Source organism: Hemitrygon akajei, chromosome 3 (genome assembly GCF_048418815.1).
Source record: "Hemitrygon akajei chromosome 3, sHemAka1.3, whole genome shotgun sequence".
Classification (NCBI taxonomy): Eukaryota; Metazoa; Chordata; class Chondrichthyes; order Myliobatiformes; family Dasyatidae; genus Hemitrygon; species Hemitrygon akajei.
In genome coordinates, this window is record NC_133126.1 from 39498380 (window position 1) to 39519356 (window position 20977).

General features: G+C 40.2%; 1 protein-coding gene across 4 annotated transcripts in view; it reads left to right on the forward strand.

Moving 5' to 3' along the window:
- mdga2a (MAM domain containing glycosylphosphatidylinositol anchor 2a) overlaps positions 1-20977 on the forward strand; it is a 904971-nt gene that overhangs the window by 849505 nt on the left and 34489 nt on the right. For all 4 annotated transcript variants that reach the window (XM_073039625.1, XM_073039626.1, XM_073039628.1 and 1 more), the window contains one exon: positions 11721-11879. In XM_073039625.1, the coding sequence (XP_072895726.1) occupies positions 11721-11879 (159 nt within the window). The remainder of the gene's footprint in view (positions 1-11720; positions 11880-20977) is intronic.

Sequence of the window (20977 nt, forward strand, 5' to 3'; positions counted from 1 at the left end):
GCAGCTGAGTTTAGCAGGGTTGCATCTTAATTTTACATCCAACGTCATCAGTGTGCTTCAGTTAATATGATCAGTTGTAGTTAGCCATCACGGGGACTGACTTCAACCATCTCCATTATGGGCTTGGGATCATGATGAAGTGGTAATGGTTTTATGAATGAGAAATTGGCCTTGTCAAATTTGCTAGAGTCCCTTGAGGATGTAACAAACAGGATGGAAAAGAGGATGGTGAATTTGAACTTCTAGGTGGCATTCAGTAAGATTAACAACACATCTCGTTGAGAGATGGTAAGGGGAATAACCTAAGAGTAAACAGAGTTGGGATAAATCTGTAAATCCATATGTTCATTTTGCAATAACTATTGGGGTTCCATTGAGGTTAGACCTCAACAATTTATAATCTATGTCAATGATATGGACACAAAGATGAAGAGACCTTTCACCAGGTTATACAAAGAGAAGAGATTTGAAAGTTGTGAAGAGAACTCAAAGCCTGCAAAGGAACATAAATAGGTTAATGAGTGGGAAAGAAATTGAAAGATGGAGTATAATATGAGAGAATGTGAGATTTCCCACACTGGAAGGAAGAATACTATTTTTTCTTAAATGGAATGAACGACAAAATAAAAACACAAGAGATAGCAGATGCTGGAATCAGGAGCAACAAACTAAAAAATGCTGTGTTAGTTGGTGACTTGTGGGGAGTTGTGGGTGGTCCTAGTAAAAGTCAGCATGCAGATCCTGCACATAAGTATGTAGATAATTAGAACCTCAACTTTTATTGGAAGATTGGAGTATAAGAGTAAGGAAGTTCTGAAGCAGTTTCACAAGGTAACACTGGTGAGACCACAGCTGAAGCTTTAGTTTCCTTATACAGGGAATAATATACATGTGTTGGGTCAACACAGAGACTGGTCACCAGGTTGATGACTGACTGGGAAGAAGAGGATGATGTACGAAGGAAGATTCAGCAGGTTAGGTTATACATGTTGGAATATAGAAAGAATGGGATGGATCTTCCTGAAACATAGTGTGATGCTCCGGGGAGGGGTGGGGTGGCGGGAATGTGGTTGACAGCCTGCTCTTGCATTTCTAATGACCAGCACTGTTAATGGTTCATATGTTAAGATGTTTTTATAGAATTATGGTGAGAAGTGTTAGTTCATTTATTGTCACATTTTAGCTTGGGTTATACCGTTATTTGCTTGTGTATTTGGGTCACCCTGACTGTAACCAGGGTGTGTGATGTTCACCTCCCCATCGGTATGAAAGTGAGCTGTTCTCTCTCCAGGTTATGGGCCCAGTCTGTTTTGGTACGTATCACAATAAAAACTGTTGTTGAGTTAAAGAGCTTCCTCATCTGTCATTCTGGACCAAATGGTTGCCACAATATTGAAGCATGCTGGGAAACACCGTCAGTGTGGGAACTGAGATCAGAATCAGGGGTGTCATCGGATGGCATTTAGGCTGTGCCTAGCCATGCATTCATAAGAGTAGAGAGAGTAGAGCAGTAGGCTAAGCATGTAATCTTGAGGTGAGTCTGTGTTGATTGTCAGTGAGGAGGATGTATTGTTATTGATCTGCACTCCAATGAGGAAGTCAAGCATCCATTTGCAGAGAGAGGTACAGAGGCCCAGGTTATGATGCTTGTTGATTAGTACTGAAGGAATTATGGTATTGAAAGCTGAGCTCTATACAGTCAATAAACATCAGACTGATGTATGCATTGCTGTTGTCTAGATGCTCCAAAACTGGGTAGAGAGCCAATGAAATTATGTCTACTTTGACTTGTGGTGGTAGGCAAATTGCTCAGAAAGTGGTGTTAAAGTCGAGACAGCATCAGTTGTGATCTTACTGAATGAAGCAGCAAGCTCAAGAAGCCAAATGGCCAACTCCTGCTCCTATTTCTTATGCTCTTCTTCTGTGCACATACCCGCTTGGTGGTGCAATAATATCAGCATCGGATTCTGGAGCGAAGGTTCCCGAGTTCGAATCCGTCGGGTTGTGTGTCGAGCTAGCAACTCAGCCTCGTAAAAAACAAGAATAGCTTGCTACGGAAACACCATCATGACGGTGCCCCGATAACTCCACTGCCGAGTTAAGGGCTATTCTTCTTCTTCTTCTTCTTCATCTGTGCATGATGGTCACAGTACAAGTAGCAAGCCATTTTCTTGCAATATGCTTGTTGTTATGATTTCAGTGGCCAACCAATATTAATAGGCTAAGTTAAAAAGGTAGTGCAGATACAAGAAATCAGAAGTGATTTCTGAAAACATTTCAAATACTCAGCTGGTCAAGCAGCATCTGTGGAGAAGGAAACAGAGTTTATATTTGTAAACTTTCATCCACATTGAAATATTAATTCATTCTTCTTTCCTAAATGCAATCCGCCCGCCCCCCCCCCCCCCCCGAATACTTCCAGCAATTTCTTCCTTTGCATCTGCATGTGTAGTAAGTGGGATTTCTGGAGACGGGTATTGCTGGGGTAACTGCAGGGATGGCTTTATTTCCAGAGGAAGGTGGTGAAGTAGACTGATATTTGTCAAGGAGGCCACCCCTCAGCTTTCCACATGCAGATGAAACAGGTTTAAAAGCCTCTTGGACAAATACATAGATAGGGAAGGTTTATAGAGAAATGGATCAAATCCAAGTGAATGGAACTGACTTGGAAAGTTACCTGGGTCAGCATGGATGAATTGGGCCAAGGAGCCTTTTTCCACACTGAATGACTTTATGGTCTATCGCCACGGGACAGAAAAATTGAATCTCTGGCCATTGTGTTGCCACTCAGTAATTCAGATTCACCAAGACTTTTCAATACAATTAGGCAGCTGAACAGCAAGAGAACTTGGGCCCAGGAAGGCCCTGACTTTTCTCAGGTGTCTGGATCAGCTGTGAAGGTGTGTGATGGTAGTGTTGGCCAGAGGAATACATGAATCTCGTTAACATTGTCTATGTCATTGTCTGTCTAAAACATTATAGTTTTGTTTCTCCCAATTAGCACTCAACAAAACTACAATGTCTTGGAGAACCAGTTAAATGGAGTCAATGGTTGGCTCTATTTTGTAAATTTTGTATGATATGTTCAAACGCTGTTTTCTCCCAGATTATTGGCAATGGAAACCTATGCTCTTTCTCGACTGTGTCCTATCTCTTGTGGTCAGGTATAGTAGAAGGCCACTCCCCACCTTACAAAACAAAACAACTGGGAGACATTATCAAGGATTTCAATGCTAATATCCTGTAAAATAAAGGAAGTGATATCATTAGTGTATGTAAGAGATGGTCATGTGACTTCCTGCCATTTGCCAATGAATGCCAAGTAAGATCAGCAGGCTTATCACTGAGCAGTTGGCAGGCAACAGAGACTCATGGGAGCACATCCAATCAGACAATCTGGCCCAAAATGCTTTTAGATGAATAACATCTTACTGCTTTTAGCCTAGTCACTCAAAGTGAATTCAGCCACAATCTGGCAAAGACGTTAAGAATGCATCTACTTTTTAAATAAATGAGCCTTTTTTTCCCTCTGAAATGCATTGCAGCAAAGAAATTTAGAAACGTTTCATGCAAAGAAATTTCAAATAGCTTTCTTCATGGAGTGACAGCCTTAGTTCCCCCCCCCCCCCCCCAACCTTGTGTACTGGGCTCCACATTTTCTTTCTTCTTTCTTTGCATCTTCATCATATTTAATCTATCCCATCAATATCAATTATACAAACACCAGACCCTCAGAGGGACACCTAGTTGCAAAACAAATGTTCACTGTTGTTTAGTTACTGCCCGCATTTTGCTATTTAAATATTAGCAATGGATATAAAATTAACTGCAAATATAAAAGATTGCTGGATCCTCCATTGATTTACTCCAGCATGTGGCTTGCAAAATTGTGTTTGTTCCTGGGAAAACAGTTCAGAAAACGTAAAATTTAATAAAAGCAACTGCTGGGAAAATGTTATTATTGCATAAATGCAACAATGAAGTTTATAATAGAAGCTTCCATTCACACAGGGAAATGCACACAGGCAATGTAAAAGTGGAAATTCTCTCTTGACCATACAATTGCAATGATAAAGATCAGTATTTAAAATGAAGTCATGCCAGCATGAAACACTAACATAGGCTGCTGACCAACAGCTTAAGATTGGTATAATTCTATGAAAGCTGCTGACTTAATTACAAACCTGTGCACGTGATTAGTTCGGATGGGTACCCTCCGGTGGTCCCAGTGTTGTGGGCTGATTGGCCTGTTTACATGCTGTATAACTCTGGTACTTAATAATTGGGGTATACTTGACAATGGCTTGTCTGATGGTACGTGTCTTGAGAGGAAACCACAAGGTTGCATTTACCAACTTGCTTCAGGTTCTAGAGAAACTACTCATTCTGAGCCACAGACGTGTTCCTGTATCCCAGCCTAAACAAAGCAACTATCTGCAGGAAGAAATCAGTGGGTCAGACAGCATCTGTGACAGGAAAGGAATTGTCAGCGTTTCAGTCAAAACCCTGTATCAGGACAAGTGGAGAGGCGAGAAGGCCACCACAGATAGGGGTAGGAGAAGAACATTCCAAGGTGATTGATGTACTGTGGAGGCATGTAAGATGACAGGGTGACAGGCAGATAGTATCAGGTAGGGGCAGTGAATGGGAGTGGAGTTGTGATACGAGACAGTGGCAGGTGAGTAATAGATAGAGGCAAAGAAAGAGGAAAACAAATGGAGCAAGGTGTGCTGGTGATAGTGGGGGGTAAGGGTGTGAAGGCTCCTACAGATGCTACTCAGTCCACTGAGTTCTTCCAACAGTTTAGAAATGGAAATGGTTTACTTTTCTCATGTGTACAGTGAACAGCTCCTCTTGCACGGTGTTTGTACTGATCACATCATTACAGAGTGCATTGAGGTAGAACAATGTAAAACAATAACAGTTAAGAATAAAGTGTAACAGCTACAGAGAAAAAATGCACTGTAGGTAAACAATGAGGTGCAAGATGATAATGAATGTAGATGGTAAGGCTGAGAATCCAATGGAGCTTCTTAATATAACAGCAGGGTGGAAACTGTCCTTTAATGTGGCAATATATGCTTTCAAGCCAAAAGAAGAGGGAAGAAGAGAGAATGAGCAGGTTGGGTGGGGTCTTTGATTATGTCAGTTGCCTTACTGAGGCAGTGAAAAGTAAAGACAGAGGGGAGGCTGGATTCCATGATGTGCTGGGCAGTGTCTACAACTCTGCAGTTTCTTATTGTCCCAGGTAGACAGTTGCCATACTAACCCATTATGTATCCAGATAGGCTGCTTTCTATGTGCATCAATAAAAAATTGCTAAACTTCTTTAGCCTCTTGAGGAAGCAGGGGTGTTGGTGAGCCTTCTTGTCCTCGACATCTGCATGGTTGGATCAGGACAGGCTATGGGCAATGTTCACTCCAAGGAAATTGAAACTTTCAAACCTCTCAACTTCAAAAAACGTTGATGTCAACAGGACCATGTGCACTACCCCTTTTATGAAATCAATGGCCAACTCTTATGTTTTGCTGGCATTGAGGGAAATGTTGTTGTCATGACTAAGCTCTCTAATATTTTTCTCTACGCCAACTCATTAATAATTGAGATATGGCCTAATACAGTGGTATCATCTTAAGTCTTGGAGATGAAGTTGGAGCAAAATTTAGCCATGCAGTCATGAGTGTCCATGGTTTAGATAGGAGTTAAGAGTGCAACCTTGTGAAGTAACAGTGTTTAGAATTACTATAACGGAGGTGTTGTTGCCTATTCTTACTGATTGTGGTCCATTGGTCAGGAAATCACATATCCAGCTGCAGAAGCAGGCATCAACTCCTAGGGTGTGGAGGTTGGTTATGAGTTTGCTTATTGCAGATGGAGCATTAGTCAATAAGCTGACACAGATTGTTTTGTTGCTCCAGATTTCAGCATGTCTTGCATTGTCATGTGCCCTCCAATGTATGTGCTCTATGTCCCAAATTTCCTGCCAAATGCATCCAAAGTATAAATATGGATATTCACCCAAGTGATAGGTTCTAGCAACCATTCTACCTCTTAGGAACAAATTTGTTGCCAATCATTTATATAAATACCTTAAATCTTGAAATACCTTTGAAAGATCAGTGTCAGATCTCCACCTCCTCAATTGTTTGCCTGCTCCCTTGTTCCTGTGCTTTTCGGCTAGTGTCACAGCTCTCAGTTATCCACATATAATGAACACAGAGTACTATGCAGCTTGATCACTATTTTTTTCATCTTGTACTTCACCCAAATTTTGCTAACCATTTTAATACTGAAGAATTGTTTCTATAATTAGCATTAGACATTGGGATGTTTGGCTGCATCTGGTAAACAAAAAAATGCGTCCAATATGTCAGTGTTTTATAGCAGAAGGTTATCCTCCGAAAGCAATTGTGTAATATTGCATCTATCATGAAGTAAGTGTACAGGGATATTTTATCTCTCAGAGTTGCTGTGTTTCAATTCAAACTGGTCCTTGTAAACGCACCAGTAATTATTCCACCTTTCTGTCTTTTATGATTGCTTCTGAATGGAAGTTTCAACTTTGAGCATTTCATTTCAAACAGAAATCCACAATAATATCAATTCCTCACCACTTCAAAAGGGAAGGGTTCAGGTGGAGGGCATTGTGCTGCATTTGGTGTTTATAAAGATGGTCTCATTGCCAAAAGCAAGTGCTGGCTTTATTCCCAGATATAAAAGAAAATACCTGCCTTGCATGAATATTTAATTAACTGTGCTCTATTTTGAATAGTGCCCATTTAATTCACGATATCCATGATTACTCTTGTTAAGCAAGGTTTACACACATAAAAATGCATACACATAGCTTTGAACTCCCACTATCTTCAGTTTAACGCTGAGTAAAATCAAAACAATCCAGCACTTATATTCATGGAAAAGAAGCTTCAAATTTAACTTGTTCATGAATTTTCTAATAATATAGCATCAAAAGATAAAAAGGCAGCAATTACATTCATTGTGTTGAAATCACTTAGTATTTGTTCACCCATCTTCAGTTTACAGATCCCAGAAGGCAAATTGATTTACCTAGTCTGTATCAAAGCTGATGCTTGTCTATAACATTGAGTATCTATTTTGGTAAGAAATCTCCTGATACTTATAAACTCCAAAGGATACAGATCTAAATTATTTAGTCATCCATAATAGAACAGCAAAATGAATCTCTTCTGGACTGCCTCCAGCGCTTGTATACTTCTCTCAAATAGGCAACCAAAAATATACAGAACTCTCTAGGTGCAGCCCAACGAACACCCTGTACAATTGCAACAATAATTCTTCATTTTTAAACTCCATAGTCTAGCAGTGAAAACCAATTTACTATTTTCCGTCATAATTGCTTGTTGATCTGCATGCTAACCTTTTGTGGTCCATACAGAGGAACAGCTAGATCCACCTGTAATCCACTCATTTTGATACCACTTACTAAAATACAAGATCTTACACTTTATTGCATTAAATTCTTCTTGTCAGTTTATGCCCTCTCCCTCAACTTATCTATATCCTGTTGCAGAGTGTGAAGATCTCATCATAGCATACCATCCCACCCATTTTCGTACCATCATAAAACTTGGATACCTTACACTCTCAAACAAGAGAAGATTTGCAGATGCTGGAAATCCAAGCAACACACACAAAATGTTGGAAGAACTCAGCAGGCCAGGCAGCATCTACGGAAACAGTCGATGTTTCCAGTTGAGACCCTTCATTAGGATACCTTACACTCTGTTCCAATCCTCAAGATAGGTAGTCATAGTTGATGGCCAAGAACTGATCCTTGGGGCTCTCCATCAGTATATACCTTTACAGTCTGAAATAAAGCCCATTAATTCTTACTCTCTATGTGATCATCAGTCTTTAATCCATGATGATAGCCTTCACCCAATGGAGTTTCCTTATTTCCACCCAAACTAATTCTATGTTGTGGGCCCCTGTCCCATAACACATCTCACCACTACATTGCCTTCCTTGATTAGCTACTGTTTACCTATTCTTTCAGAACATTAAAAAAATCTGGAAAACTGGTCAGCCTGCAAGTATAGCTCCATAATTAGATGTATTATAGATGAGTTGATTGTACAAATAGAAACAAATGTGTCTGATGTATTGAATCAAATACATTTGTTTTTATTGGTGTTATCAATCCAGCTATTTTACCACAAATGCTGTGTGCATTCAGATAGGGATCCTTAAACTGAGACATTTTATAATTGCTATTTAGCATGGTTCCAGTTTCTACTGCAAGCTTATGTTTAGATTTTGTGTCCCTTTAATTCACCCCTTTGCCCTATCATTTCTCTCTGATTTATTAAATTTCCCTTTACCTGAAATAGCCCCACCTATTGATTTAAAGCCCTGTGTATAATCCTGGTTATGTGATGCACCAAGGATCTAGTGAGGAAATCTTATGAACTGAAACAGATCTCTCCCAGGCTAGTCTCTGAACCACATGTTCATCTCATGTTCCCAGTCTTACTTCCCTCTAGTAATTTATCTGTGTCTTAAGTAATAATATGGAAATTATGATCTTTGTGGTTCCGCTTTTCTATTTTGACTGAGCTCCTTATAATCCCTATAAAATCTCTTCCCTAGTTCAACATATCTATACATATATATATATATATATATATATATATATATATATATATATATATATATATATATATGTATGTCATTAGCAACCAATGGTAGCTCACTCTGACCTTTCCCACTCCAAGTTCCTCTCCAAGCCAGAGGAGATTTTGTTAACCTTGGTACTGGGCATGCAACCGGGCCTTCAAGACTCTGCCTCAAGTTTAGATTACAGTTCATCAACTCCAAACTGAGATTCTTCAGACAGCTGACACTTAATAAGGATATGGTGACTATGAATCAATGGGGTTCACCAGTTCCCATACATTGTGATTACCACATATTGTCTACCTAGCCATCTCTGTCCTAGTTAGTGAATTAGTCTGGGATTTAATTATTTTGAATGTGCACTCCTTAGCTGTCCTGGTGACTTCTGATTTAAAACACTTGGCCAATCAATAGAGGGTGTGATCTTTGCCTCCTTAAGTTTTCCTACATTTTAGTTTGATAGGATTTGTTTCGTACAATTGTGAAAAGATGGAAATTTATTTCAGTCTTGAAATAACTCTTCACAAAATATTCACTTATTCCTTTGCAAAAATTCATCTGTTTTAAACAGCTTTCTCCACTTAACATTCATGAAGCTAGCTGCTAATATTTATATTAGCTATGGCATCCTGTTTCATCTAATGCAGTTGCAAAGCACAAAGTTTCCTGTATTTTGAGCTCTCTGCATTGAGGAGCTTCTTAAGTCTTGTAGGATATGTAATTGTGCCTCTGGGGAAAAGGATGCACACCTGAAGCTTTTGATGAACTAGTTTCATGAGACAAGTGAGCATAAATTATTGTGGAGGGGTGATATCCAGTAAGCAGACAAGACAGATATTTGCAGTATCAGCAGGGCTGCACTTTATAATATGATGGAGATCAGCTGATGACGTTTCTGTTCTTCCTTCAACTGGAAGTAACATTTGTGAGAATATACAAACTAGAGCAGGAAGAGTTCTCTCAGGTCTCTGAGCTGGCTGTGTTGTAATCATTCACCTCATTGACCATCAAGAATCCATGTTAAATTCCTTTGCTTTTGAATCCAATATGTTTATCTTTGACACAGATTGCAGCCATGTGAAATTGTGGAATCAGGGGAAGATGAAGCTTCCCTCACAGTTCACTGAGTAGTTCTGCTCCACCTGACCTGCAAAGAAACAAAAAAAAAGGGTACATTTCTTCAGGTTTAAATTTATGCTTTCATTTTAACCTAAAAAAGTATGAACTGGCACAAAAGCCTTGGATTACGATTGCAACTAACACAAAATGCTGGAGGAACTCAGCAGATGTGGCAGAGGAATAAAGAGCCCACAAGTTGGGCTGAGACATTTCATTGGGACTGATTGTGTTTCTTGGCTGGCCAGTCTCAAGGAAAGTTCTTGGCTCAAAACATCACCTCTTTATTGCTCTCCATAGATGCTGCCTGACCTGTTGAGTTCCTCCTGCAGTTGGTGTGTGTTACTCTGGATTTCCAACATCAGCAGAATCTCTTGTTTCTACAATTACAACCGACGGATTAAATTAAGTCCCTCGGCTTTTCGTCTGCTTCCATATCTCCCTCAGATTGTGGTGTTCAGTCTCTGGGTGGCTCTCCAGCTACATTTAAACTACTCCATCTCCATCTCCTGCACCATTTGTTCTAGTTTTCAGCGAGGAAGTCATTTTAAATTGTTCCTTATTCTTACCTACTTCTGACAACTTTTCTGAGGTAATTTGGAATAGTAGCCCATACAATAAAAGTTTGAAAACTGTAGATACTATAAAATTGAGACAAATGAATAGATGCAATGATATTTTTGCTGACTCATTATGAATGGTATTTAAGGTAAGAGTGACTCCCAGGTTATTTATAAAGCTAAAGGAAACATTTGAGCTGAATTCAATGTAATTGTCAAATAAATTAATAAATTTTAAAACTATTGAACATCAGTGAAAGGGGAAGTTAGAATAAAAGACTACACAGGGCATTTCTGATATTTAAGCCAAATCTAAGCTGAGTGCATATAGGGGGGTACAGGAGTGCTGTAGTGGGGTATGCTTCTCATTCAGTGCCTCAGTTTATGGTTTTACTCTACTGGGGGTTCATTAACCTTGTGTCAGATAGACATTCAGGTTGAACTTCAAAGCTAATACAACAAGACAATTACCATTCACAAACAAGAGTGAGTCTGCAGATGCTGGAAATCCAAGCAACACACATAAAACGCTGGGGCTACTCAGCAGGCCAGGTAGCATCTATGGAAAAGAATACAGTTGACATTTCAGGCCGAAACATCGACAATTATCCTCATCTGTCCAGTTTTGAGAATGGCTAGGTCAAATAATAGCAATTTCCCTGTGCATATGGGGAAATATTAAAACACTCCTGATTTTCTGAATGGATATTTGAGTAATTTATACAGTAACTAACACTGAGCAACATATACAAATTGCATCGGATTTAGTCAAATTCATACCTCATTCAAGCATTGATTTTCGGGCACTGAATCATTTTCCATTCACTGGAGTAGTTTTTAATCGGCCGTAAGGCATAAATGTCTAATCCTGCCAGTAGTGAACAAGACATTTTAGTTCACACAAAATATAATAGACATGCCATTAGAGTGTGTAATTGCCATAGAGTGTACTATTTCTTTGCAGTGTGCCTTGACAGCAAGGTGCTATTGCACTGATTGATATTGGTTAGTTCAGAAGTACTCAGCCTGAAACACTACTTTCACACAAGTCACGCCAGATGTTTTCAGAGGTCAAGTTAAATTGATTAAGCGTCCAATTGATTTGTAGGCAGAGCAGTAAAAGTAATTTCCTTCAAAGGATGGTCACGTTTAAAGGATCCAAGACAACCCGTTTGATAAAATAACATTACAAAACAACAAATGGGCCGAGAGGTGTTCACTCACAGTCTCTGTATTTTTATATAAAGGTTCTTTTATGTTAAGTACTAAAAATGCGAATGCTACGCTATAATTTGTTGGCTTCATAACTAGAAGCATCATGTGAAGTTAAGTAGAGGCTGTTGAGTATTTGATAATTATCTGAATTACTTCTTTTTCTCTTGCAGGTTACTACATGTATATAGAAACTTCTCGTCCTCGAAAGGAAGGCGAAAAGGCTCGGCTCCTGAGTCCCATTTTCAGTACACTGCCGAAAAATCCATATGGTTCGACAAACAGTGCTTACTGCGTGAGCTTCTACTATAACATGTATGGAAAGCACATAGGTTAGTTCCAGAAAACAAATATTTGTTTCTTCTTTTCAAACAAGAACTTTAAGTATTTTCTCTAACTTCTCAGTAACAGCTTAAATAAGAGATAAAATTAAATCAGCAGCATTCCTGTGTTTTTTAATAAGCTCAAGCAATATTTTCTTATGAGGCTTGTTAATGTTTAATTAGGTTAATACAATATGATTACACAGAACTCCAGGGTGGTTTAATGACTTTATGCACAGGTGATCCCTGCATTAAGGCAGTTCAGTTAACGGTGGTACACTCTCACAGAATTCACAGATCACTGCCAAAAGATGTGGATGTGGAATAAAAATTCACTCTTACGAAACTGGTGTGAAAAAATAAAAACAAAATTGATCTTTTTCAGCTCTTGTTTCATGCAGCAAATCAGAATACGAACAGTTTAATTGAAACATAACCCACACCCACCTCTTCCATTCCATATTGCTGGGGTCATCTGCATAGAGAGAGTAAGAGTGTCACAACAACTGCTTTCATTATCTTAAATTGTTTTCGGTAAACCTTTTGCATGCAAGTAGATAACCTGAAAATGTTTTCTAAAATAAATATGAAAGAATTTTTTGTTAAACATTCGCCAGCTCATCAGTACATGTGAAATATAAGTAGACCAAGAGAGAAGGATGCTCATGACTAGAGGATTACAGTAACAGAGAGCAACCATTGCAGTGGAACGTGGTGGGAGGCGAGGAGCATGGTGGCAAAAGAACATCCGAATGTGTGAGTTAGAGAGAAAAAGGTGGAAGGCGTGAGTGAAGTGGAAGGAAGTGAATTTGTGGCATATGGAGGTGACATTGACAGCTCAGGAGTGGAGGCAGGCTTGAGGAGGCTCGGCAAAGGAAGAAGTTGTAATGCCAGCACCAACAACACAACCTTTTAAAGAGGGAAAAGGGAGGAGAGAACAAACGAGGTATCTCATGGAGACATGAAGAAAGTAGAACCTGCAAAGGGGAAGAGGAAAATGATCAATGATCAGGTGAGTGGAAAGGAGAAGTAGAACCGAAACTGTTGGGAAGAAATAGGAAGAAGACTAGGATTGCAGAGAGAAGATAGATCACTGTTAAAACTAATATATCAAACTGAGGTTTAATTAATACAAGTCAAATGCTTTATGAATTTAATGACAATTTAAAAGAGAAAGGCAACACCAGATAATTAATAGTCAATAGACAGTAGGTGCAGGAGTAGGCCATTCGGCCCTTCTAGCCAGCACCGCCATTCACTGTGATCATGGCTGATCATACACAATCAGTACCCTATTCCTGCCCTCTCCCCATATCCCTTGACCCCGCTATCTATAAGAGCTCTATCTAACTCTAACTAAGTTAGTCAGTTAGTGAGAAAGTTAAACTGGCCTGGTGAACTGATAAGTCTGTTAACTTTTGAAAGACCCGAGCTTCATTTGAAGATAAGACTTGGAAAGCCAATGAACAGGGATGGAAGGTTGCACACAGTTTAATCTATGGCTTCTTACAGGCCTAGTGAGGGTGACATCAGTGAGCGAGAGTCATACAGCGGAGAAACGGGCCCTTTGGCTAACCATCATGTACCCATCTTTATTAATCCCTTTTACCAGCACTTTGTCCACAGCCTTCTATATGCCTTGGTGATTCTAGATACTTGTTAAATGCTGCAAAGAACACCTGCCGCCTCCATTCCCTCGGGCTGCAGCTGAGACACTATTTCATAGTAACACTGTACTTCGGGTTCCTTTGGAGGTTGATGTACGCTAATTTATACCAATGTTTGACTATTTCAATGCTACTTTCATAGTACCAGCTAATGGTGAAATATTATTTGCATACTGGTACAGGAATGTGTGTTATTGTTGGATAATGTACAAGAGCAACTATTGAAGAAAACAGTAGGTTCTCCAAGGAATCAGGAAGGGGTTCTCAAGGATGTAACAAATAGTTGTAGCTTGCTGTGTCTTACAGAACTTTATTATTTGGAAGGGCTGAATCAGGAAGTTTCTGGGGCAATGGTTTCTGAAAGGCACTGCCATTTCTGAGGATAGCTTAGGCCTTCAAAACACACAATTTCAAAGCAATATTCTCTTTGCTCAGTGACCTGTCATTACCATTTTACCCTTCAACATCCTCTCTAATGCTCATGTCTATCTCAGGGCCCAAACAAGTTTTCTAGCCTGGGGAAAAGTACACACTCAGGCCAACAAATACCTTTTTGGGTTTTAATTTCTTTATCTGTTTTAGATGTTTTGGTGCCGGAAGAAGGTCCTAAAACAAAACGAACGAATTTACAACCAGTTCCTGCCATTACAATCTCAGTTTAAACTTCAGTCCACACCCTTGTGTATTGACGGATTGCGTATGCAGTATAAAAATACATAAAGCAAACTGTACAAAACTAATACGGTAGTGGCAATTCTGAAGGAACACAATACAAACAACATTAGAATCCCCTCCACCCTGTACCTTATACATAGCAGCGAAAAATGTAAGCAAATACATCTCATTAAAGACGTCTACTCCCTTTCACTCCACATGTGCTTAAATTCCAGACAGAGAATAACATTCATGTTCCGCTGTTACGTTCACAATCAGTCATGATACAATAAAGTTAGACAAAAGGTACGCTGTGGCACAACTTTTACACGATATTGTCTGGTAGTTAAATTACAGGCAGACTGACCTACTTGGTCGGTAAGGAACTTTGCACAAGCCACGCTATCCAGCGCCGATGCCTTCACTCATGGAAATCTAAACCATCCACATGTAAAACATGTCAAATTACCGATATTCTCGATTCGCCAATGAGCATAAACGAATTCACATGGATATCATCAATGAATACTCACTTTTCCTCACCATGCCCAGTATCTCTGGGGGGAACTTAATCCCAAAGCCCCACCAGCTGCTTTTGCAGAAAACAAAATGGTCCCCTGACTATCCCGCGTGTGCATAATGACATCACCGTCTCCACTTAAAGGCACAGGCAACTATTCTGGCATTACCCGGATGGATGCCTAAGTACACTTTTAACAATAAGGAATAAGATTCGACGGTCACCCAGTTACACAAGAATATCATAACATACAAATTGCATGAAATTTGAACTATCCAGCTGACCTGACATGAGCATCCAATCAAAATACTGAAATCAATAAAATATTCCTTTATGTCAGCATCATAATGTCCATAAAGATAACACGGGCTGAGATTCTGCAGCTTTATAGGGAACTCTATGAGATACAAAGGCCATCACAGTTTATTATTATAGGGAACTCTATCAGACACACTTTCCACAACACTATACCTCCTCTGGACATCTAACCTATCTTTGTTCAATCTTCCACACCACTTATTCCTTGATGTAATCAGGGGTCTAATTTTAGAAAGGGTGATTGGATTATCCTGGTGTCCCAGATCTTATAGGTCTGATGTGGCCCTAATTGGATAGTTACTTTACTTTGTGAGAAAGTATCGTTGGTTTACCTCTCAGCAGCCTGGTGAATGGTTTTGCATCCAATTACACAGTCCAATCAGTGGAGAATAGGCCTGAAGCTTGACATGTGCACAGTTCATTGAACTGCAGACTGGAGACTACTGGATAGCAACCACGAGGCTTGACAGCGTGTGTTGTCCTATGAAGGTCTAAAGAAAACTGAATTACACTCTGCACTGATGACATTTATCATATGTGACAGGAGGTCAACATTTTCTCTCTTTGTGAATGTAGCCTACTTGGTACATAGCTCTCATCAGTTGGAGTTTCTCAAAGTTCTCTGTAGTTTCAGAAGACAATACGTTAGAACTCTAAAGTAGATTGAAAAACATATTTTTCCATCTCCCATCCCAGCCTGGGACAAAGGTGACCATTTAATTGTCTGGACTGGTTCAAACATGTCTTTGAATCAGTCAACTGAAAGCTGGACCAACATAAGTTTGGCTTTGTCCTACAAACTTGTATGCTGAGATTGGGCAGGCAGGGCTTGTTTTCCCTGGAGAAAAGGAGGCTGAGGGGTGACTAGATCGAGGAAAATAAAGTTATGAGAGACATAGAACAGATTGTCAGAATTGTTTACCCATTATAGGGGTATCGAAAACAAGAGGGCAGAGGTTTCAGGTGAGAGGAAGGAGCATTGAAAGAGATTTCAGGGGTAAGGTTTTTACATGTTGAATGGTAGATGTCCAGAACACACTGGCAGAGGAGGTGGTGGAATCTTATGTTGAAGGGGCATTTAGACAGGCTTTTGAATAAGAAAAGTATGAAGATACAGTCCTAATGCAGGAAAATGAGATTAGAATAGAAGGGTAAAAAGATTGGCAAGAGCAAGATGAACTGAAGGGCCTATTTTTGTTATACAACTGTGTGACTTCAATAAAGCTTTTGTTTTACAATAGCTTTTTAACTGGGAATTATGCTAAATCATTAAGTCTTGAAAATGGGTGTTCTAAGGTTCACTGAAAACCAAATGAAGCTCTCATTAACAATGTTTATCTGTGTTGCAACCCGTCGTCATTCCCCATCTTTGTAAAAGTAACCTGTTTTGTATTTGGTTCTCATCAGATTACATCTGTACAGTACAGTCCAACTTCTACCAAAAGTACGATGTTAATGAAAATCAGGATTGAACGCTGGTTGTGTAAAGTCAGAACTTTTCCATGAATCTGGAAGTGAGTGCAAAGCAGCATTGAATGATATGCTGTGCATGTCTCAATGTGTTCCAGCAATCTGTGAAGCCCACTGTTTGACATAAAGGGGGTTTTCTTCAGTAGATCCCCAGCTAATGCTGGGAATCCAACTCCTGTGATCAATTTAGGCAAGTTATTCCTTGCAGGATCCATAGGGACTACCATCTATTCCACCACCAAGTCCAACCTCAGACCCAGCTCTAATTTTTGCTCCCCTAAGCTCACAGCTTCGACCCAGCACCTCCAGCCACATACCTCCCAACCCGATATCTCCATCCTGATATCTCCATCCTGATTGACGTGGTGACTGGAAGAAGCAGCATTCAGCCATTTTAGCCAAAGCTGTCAGAGGCATGGTAATTATGCTCAGAGAAGGAGGATGATTGTCAGCTGTTTATATGAGCTGAGGAAGAGTCTCCCATGTTTGGGTCCTTACTGAGAAGTAAAGGAATGAACAGGATCAAAAAGCCCACAGTTGTAAATAAAAATGCTCCTCCTATACTTACTCTTCACCCTCAGCAGAATTTGCCTCTGTGTTTCACAGCCAGCTCATTTGACATTTGGAACTAATCAGGAACTGAGCCCACAGCAGCTGTTATTCTGATAGCAGGCGGACAGAAAAGTAGATCCTTTGGGCTCAGCACAAGCTGCTGATTATGTACATGGCATCATTATCTGATGTGATTTGAAAGCGGTGCATCTTCGATATTAAATAATCTACCCATTGTAGCTCCACCTCCTGGGGAACTAAAAGGATGCTGAACTTCCCCCTCTGTGACTTTGAGATTAATTACGTCTGTTGATGTGAAGTATCAATTCCAAGTGTAAACAGGGAAAAGCATTTGTTTTCCGGGCTAAGGTTATGCCACAAAGAGGTTGTGATCAAGTAAATACTGTAATCACCCTTAAAATGAGCACAAAAAGGGACCATAAATAACATTAGTTGAAGCAGCACATATCAAATCACATCTACAGCATTCATATTTCAAATCATTCCTATGTTGTACCAGCTGGTTCTCAATTATGAGTGGAGCATTAGAACTATTTACTATGAATAATGATGTTAAAAAGGACCAAAGGCAAGTGTCATCCAACCTTGGCAAACCAGTGACTTAGAGACACTCTGCTTGGCCAGGCAAGTGCAAATGCAGATTTCTTCTGATTTAAATTGAAGGAGAGTAAGCTACAGTTGCAAAGAATTTTAAATGCACACCGATTGCACAGCATCTGGAAAGGGATTTTATTTTCTCCTGATGCTAATTCTGCTGACTTTCAGCAAGTTGCATTGTTTAACAACAGCAGTTCTGCATTAAATTTATGCAGCATGGAAATGGGCCTTTCGAGTCCGCTCAGTCATGCCAACCAAGCTGACTATCTGGGCTAATCCCATCTGCCTGCGTTTGGCCTATAATCCTCTAAATTTTTCCTATCCATGTCCCTGTCTAAATGCAACTTATACATTGTAATTGTACTCATCTCTACCACTTCATCTGGCATTTCCTTCCATATACCCACTACCCTCTATGTGGATAAGTTACCCCTCCGGTGCCCTTTAAATCCTTCCCCTCTCACCTTACGTCTATGCACTCAGGTATTAGACACCCATGCCCTAAGGAAAAGACTATAACACCTCTGAGCTTCAGGATCTCATATCAATCCTTGGCCGCCTCCACTGGAGAGAAAAAAGCAACGGCTTATTCAGTCTGTCCTTGTAACTCAAGCCCTCCAGACTTGGTAGCATCCTTGCATTTAAATCTCTCCATTCGTCCATGAGAAACAAAGGCTTTAGTACCGTCTAGTGAGGATTCACAGGAAGGAAAGTGGCTGCAAAGTTTTGGTCAGGTATTCAGATGCAACACAGTTTTCTCAGGCACTGCAAAAGTATTTGACTGCAGTGTCATTAGGAGTGTTTATGATTACGATCTTGCTTTATCATGCTGCCAACAAATCTGTTAAGTGTACCGGGGTGATTGATAAATTCGTGGCCTAAGGTAGAAGGAGTCTTTTAAACCTAGCACATTTATTTTTCAACATAGTCCCCTCCTACATTTACACACTTAGTCCCATCGTCGTGGAGCATACGGATCTTGGACCTTCAGAAAGTGTCCACAGCATGGGTGATTGATAAGTTTGTGGCCTAAGGTAGAAGGAGATAAGTTATACAGCTCTCATTACATGCACATGCAGTTCAACTCTGAGTGACAATGCAGAAAGTTTGAAGTTAATAACTCATCTCCTTCTATCTTAGGCCACAAACTTATCAATCACTCCTGTTGTGGACACTTTCTGGAGGTCCAGGATCCGTATGCTCCATGACTGCTGGACTAAGTGTGTAAATGTAGGAGGGGACTATGTTGAAAAATAAATGTGCTAGGTTTACTAAAATTGACTCCTTCTACCTTAGGCCATGAACTTATCAATCACCCTCGTATTTGTCAAGATGTCCACAAAAAGCAGAATACTCCAGATGCGCTAATTATCTCCCAATGATTCATTCATCAGCAAAGTGATAGAAGATGTCTTGACATTGCCTTCTCACCAGTAATGTGTGCACTGATGCTCATTTTGGCAGGATTACTCACCTCAGTACAGCCTTGCTCTAAACATGTTCTCAAAGAACTGAATTCCAAAGATGTCGTGGCATCAACTAGCACTTGAACGTTTGTGATGTGGAGGATCCCTGAGAAATCTCAGATTGGTGGGAATCAAGGAATGTGTTCCAATGAGTGGAAGGTATTTGTAGTTGTTGAAGGCCAAGCTTCCCAGTCCGGTGACATCATCACAGAGATTTCTCAGGGTTTTACACACACAAAACATAATTTATAGCACATTACAGGCCCTTCAGCCCACAATGTTGTGCCAACCATGTAACCTACTCTAGAAACTCCTAGAATTCCCCTACCATGTAGCCCTCTATTTTTCTAAGCTCCTTGTACCTATCTAAGAGTCTCTTAAAAGACCCTATTGTATACATCTCTACCACCATCGCCAGCAGTCCATTCCACACAGCCATCACTGTCTGTGTGAAAAACGTACCTCTGACATCTCCTCTGTGCCTATTTCCAAGCACCTTGTGTTAACCATTTCAGCCCTGGGAAAAAGCTTCTGGCTATCCACATGATCAATGCCTCTCATCATCTTATACACCTCTATCTGGTCACCTCTCATCCTCCGTCGCTCCAAGGAGAAAAGGTCAAGTACACTCAATCTATTCTCATAAGGCACGCTCTCCAATCCAGGCAACATCCTTGTAGATCTCCTCTGCACCCTCTCTATAGTATCCACATCCTTCCTGTAATGAGCTGATCAGAACTGAACACAATACTCCAAGTGGAGTCTAAATAAGGTCTTATATATCTGTCACATTGCCTCACAGCTCTTGAACTCAATCCCATGGTTGATGAAGGCCAACACATCATACGCCTTCTTAACAACATAGTCAACCTGCGCAGCAGCTTTGAATGTATATAGACATGGACCCCAAGATCTAGTTGATCCTCCACACTGCCAAGTGTTTTACCATTAATATTATATTCTCTCTTCAAATTTGACCTACCAAAATAAACCAATTCAAACTTATCTGTGTTGAACTCCAGCTGCCACTTCTCAGCCCAGTTCTGCATCCTATCGAAGTCTCGCTGTAACTGTTGACAACTCTCCAGACTTTCCACAACACCCTCCAACTTCTGTGTCATCAGCAAACTTACTAACCCATCCTTCTACTTCCTCATCCAGACCATTTATTTAAAATCACAAAGAGGAATGGACCCAGAACAGATCCCTGCAGAACACTGCTGGTCACCGTCCTCCATTCAGGATATGAAACATTTACAACCACCCTTTGCATTTTGTGTCCATGCCAATTCCAGATTCACAAAGCAAAGTCTCCTTGGATCCAATGCCTCATTACTTTCTGAGTGAGCCTTGCATGGGGAACCTTTTCAAATGCCTTACTGAAATCCATTGCACTACCTCATCAATGTGTTTTGTTACATCCTCAAAGAATTCAGTCAGGTTTGTAAGGCGTGACCTGCCCTTGACAAGCCATGCTGACTATCCGTAATCAGATTATGTATCTCCAAATGCTCATAAATCCTGCCTCTCAAGCTCTTCTCCAACAATTTGCCCACCACTGAAGTAAGACTTGGAGGTCTATAATTTCCTGGGTTATCTCTGCTCACTTTCTTGAACAATTGAACAATGGCCATTTTCAGCTGTTCCTCAGTCACAAGTGGAATGTTCTCGTATGATTATACATTGTTCAATTTTATTAACAACTGCTCAATAAAAAGAGCAGTCCACACCTAATCCTACAATCCTACAAACTGATTGTATATATATTGTTACGTACCCGTGACACGTGACAGTGGTACCCTTGTCACGTGACTGGGGTTGAAGTTATACTGGACATGAGGT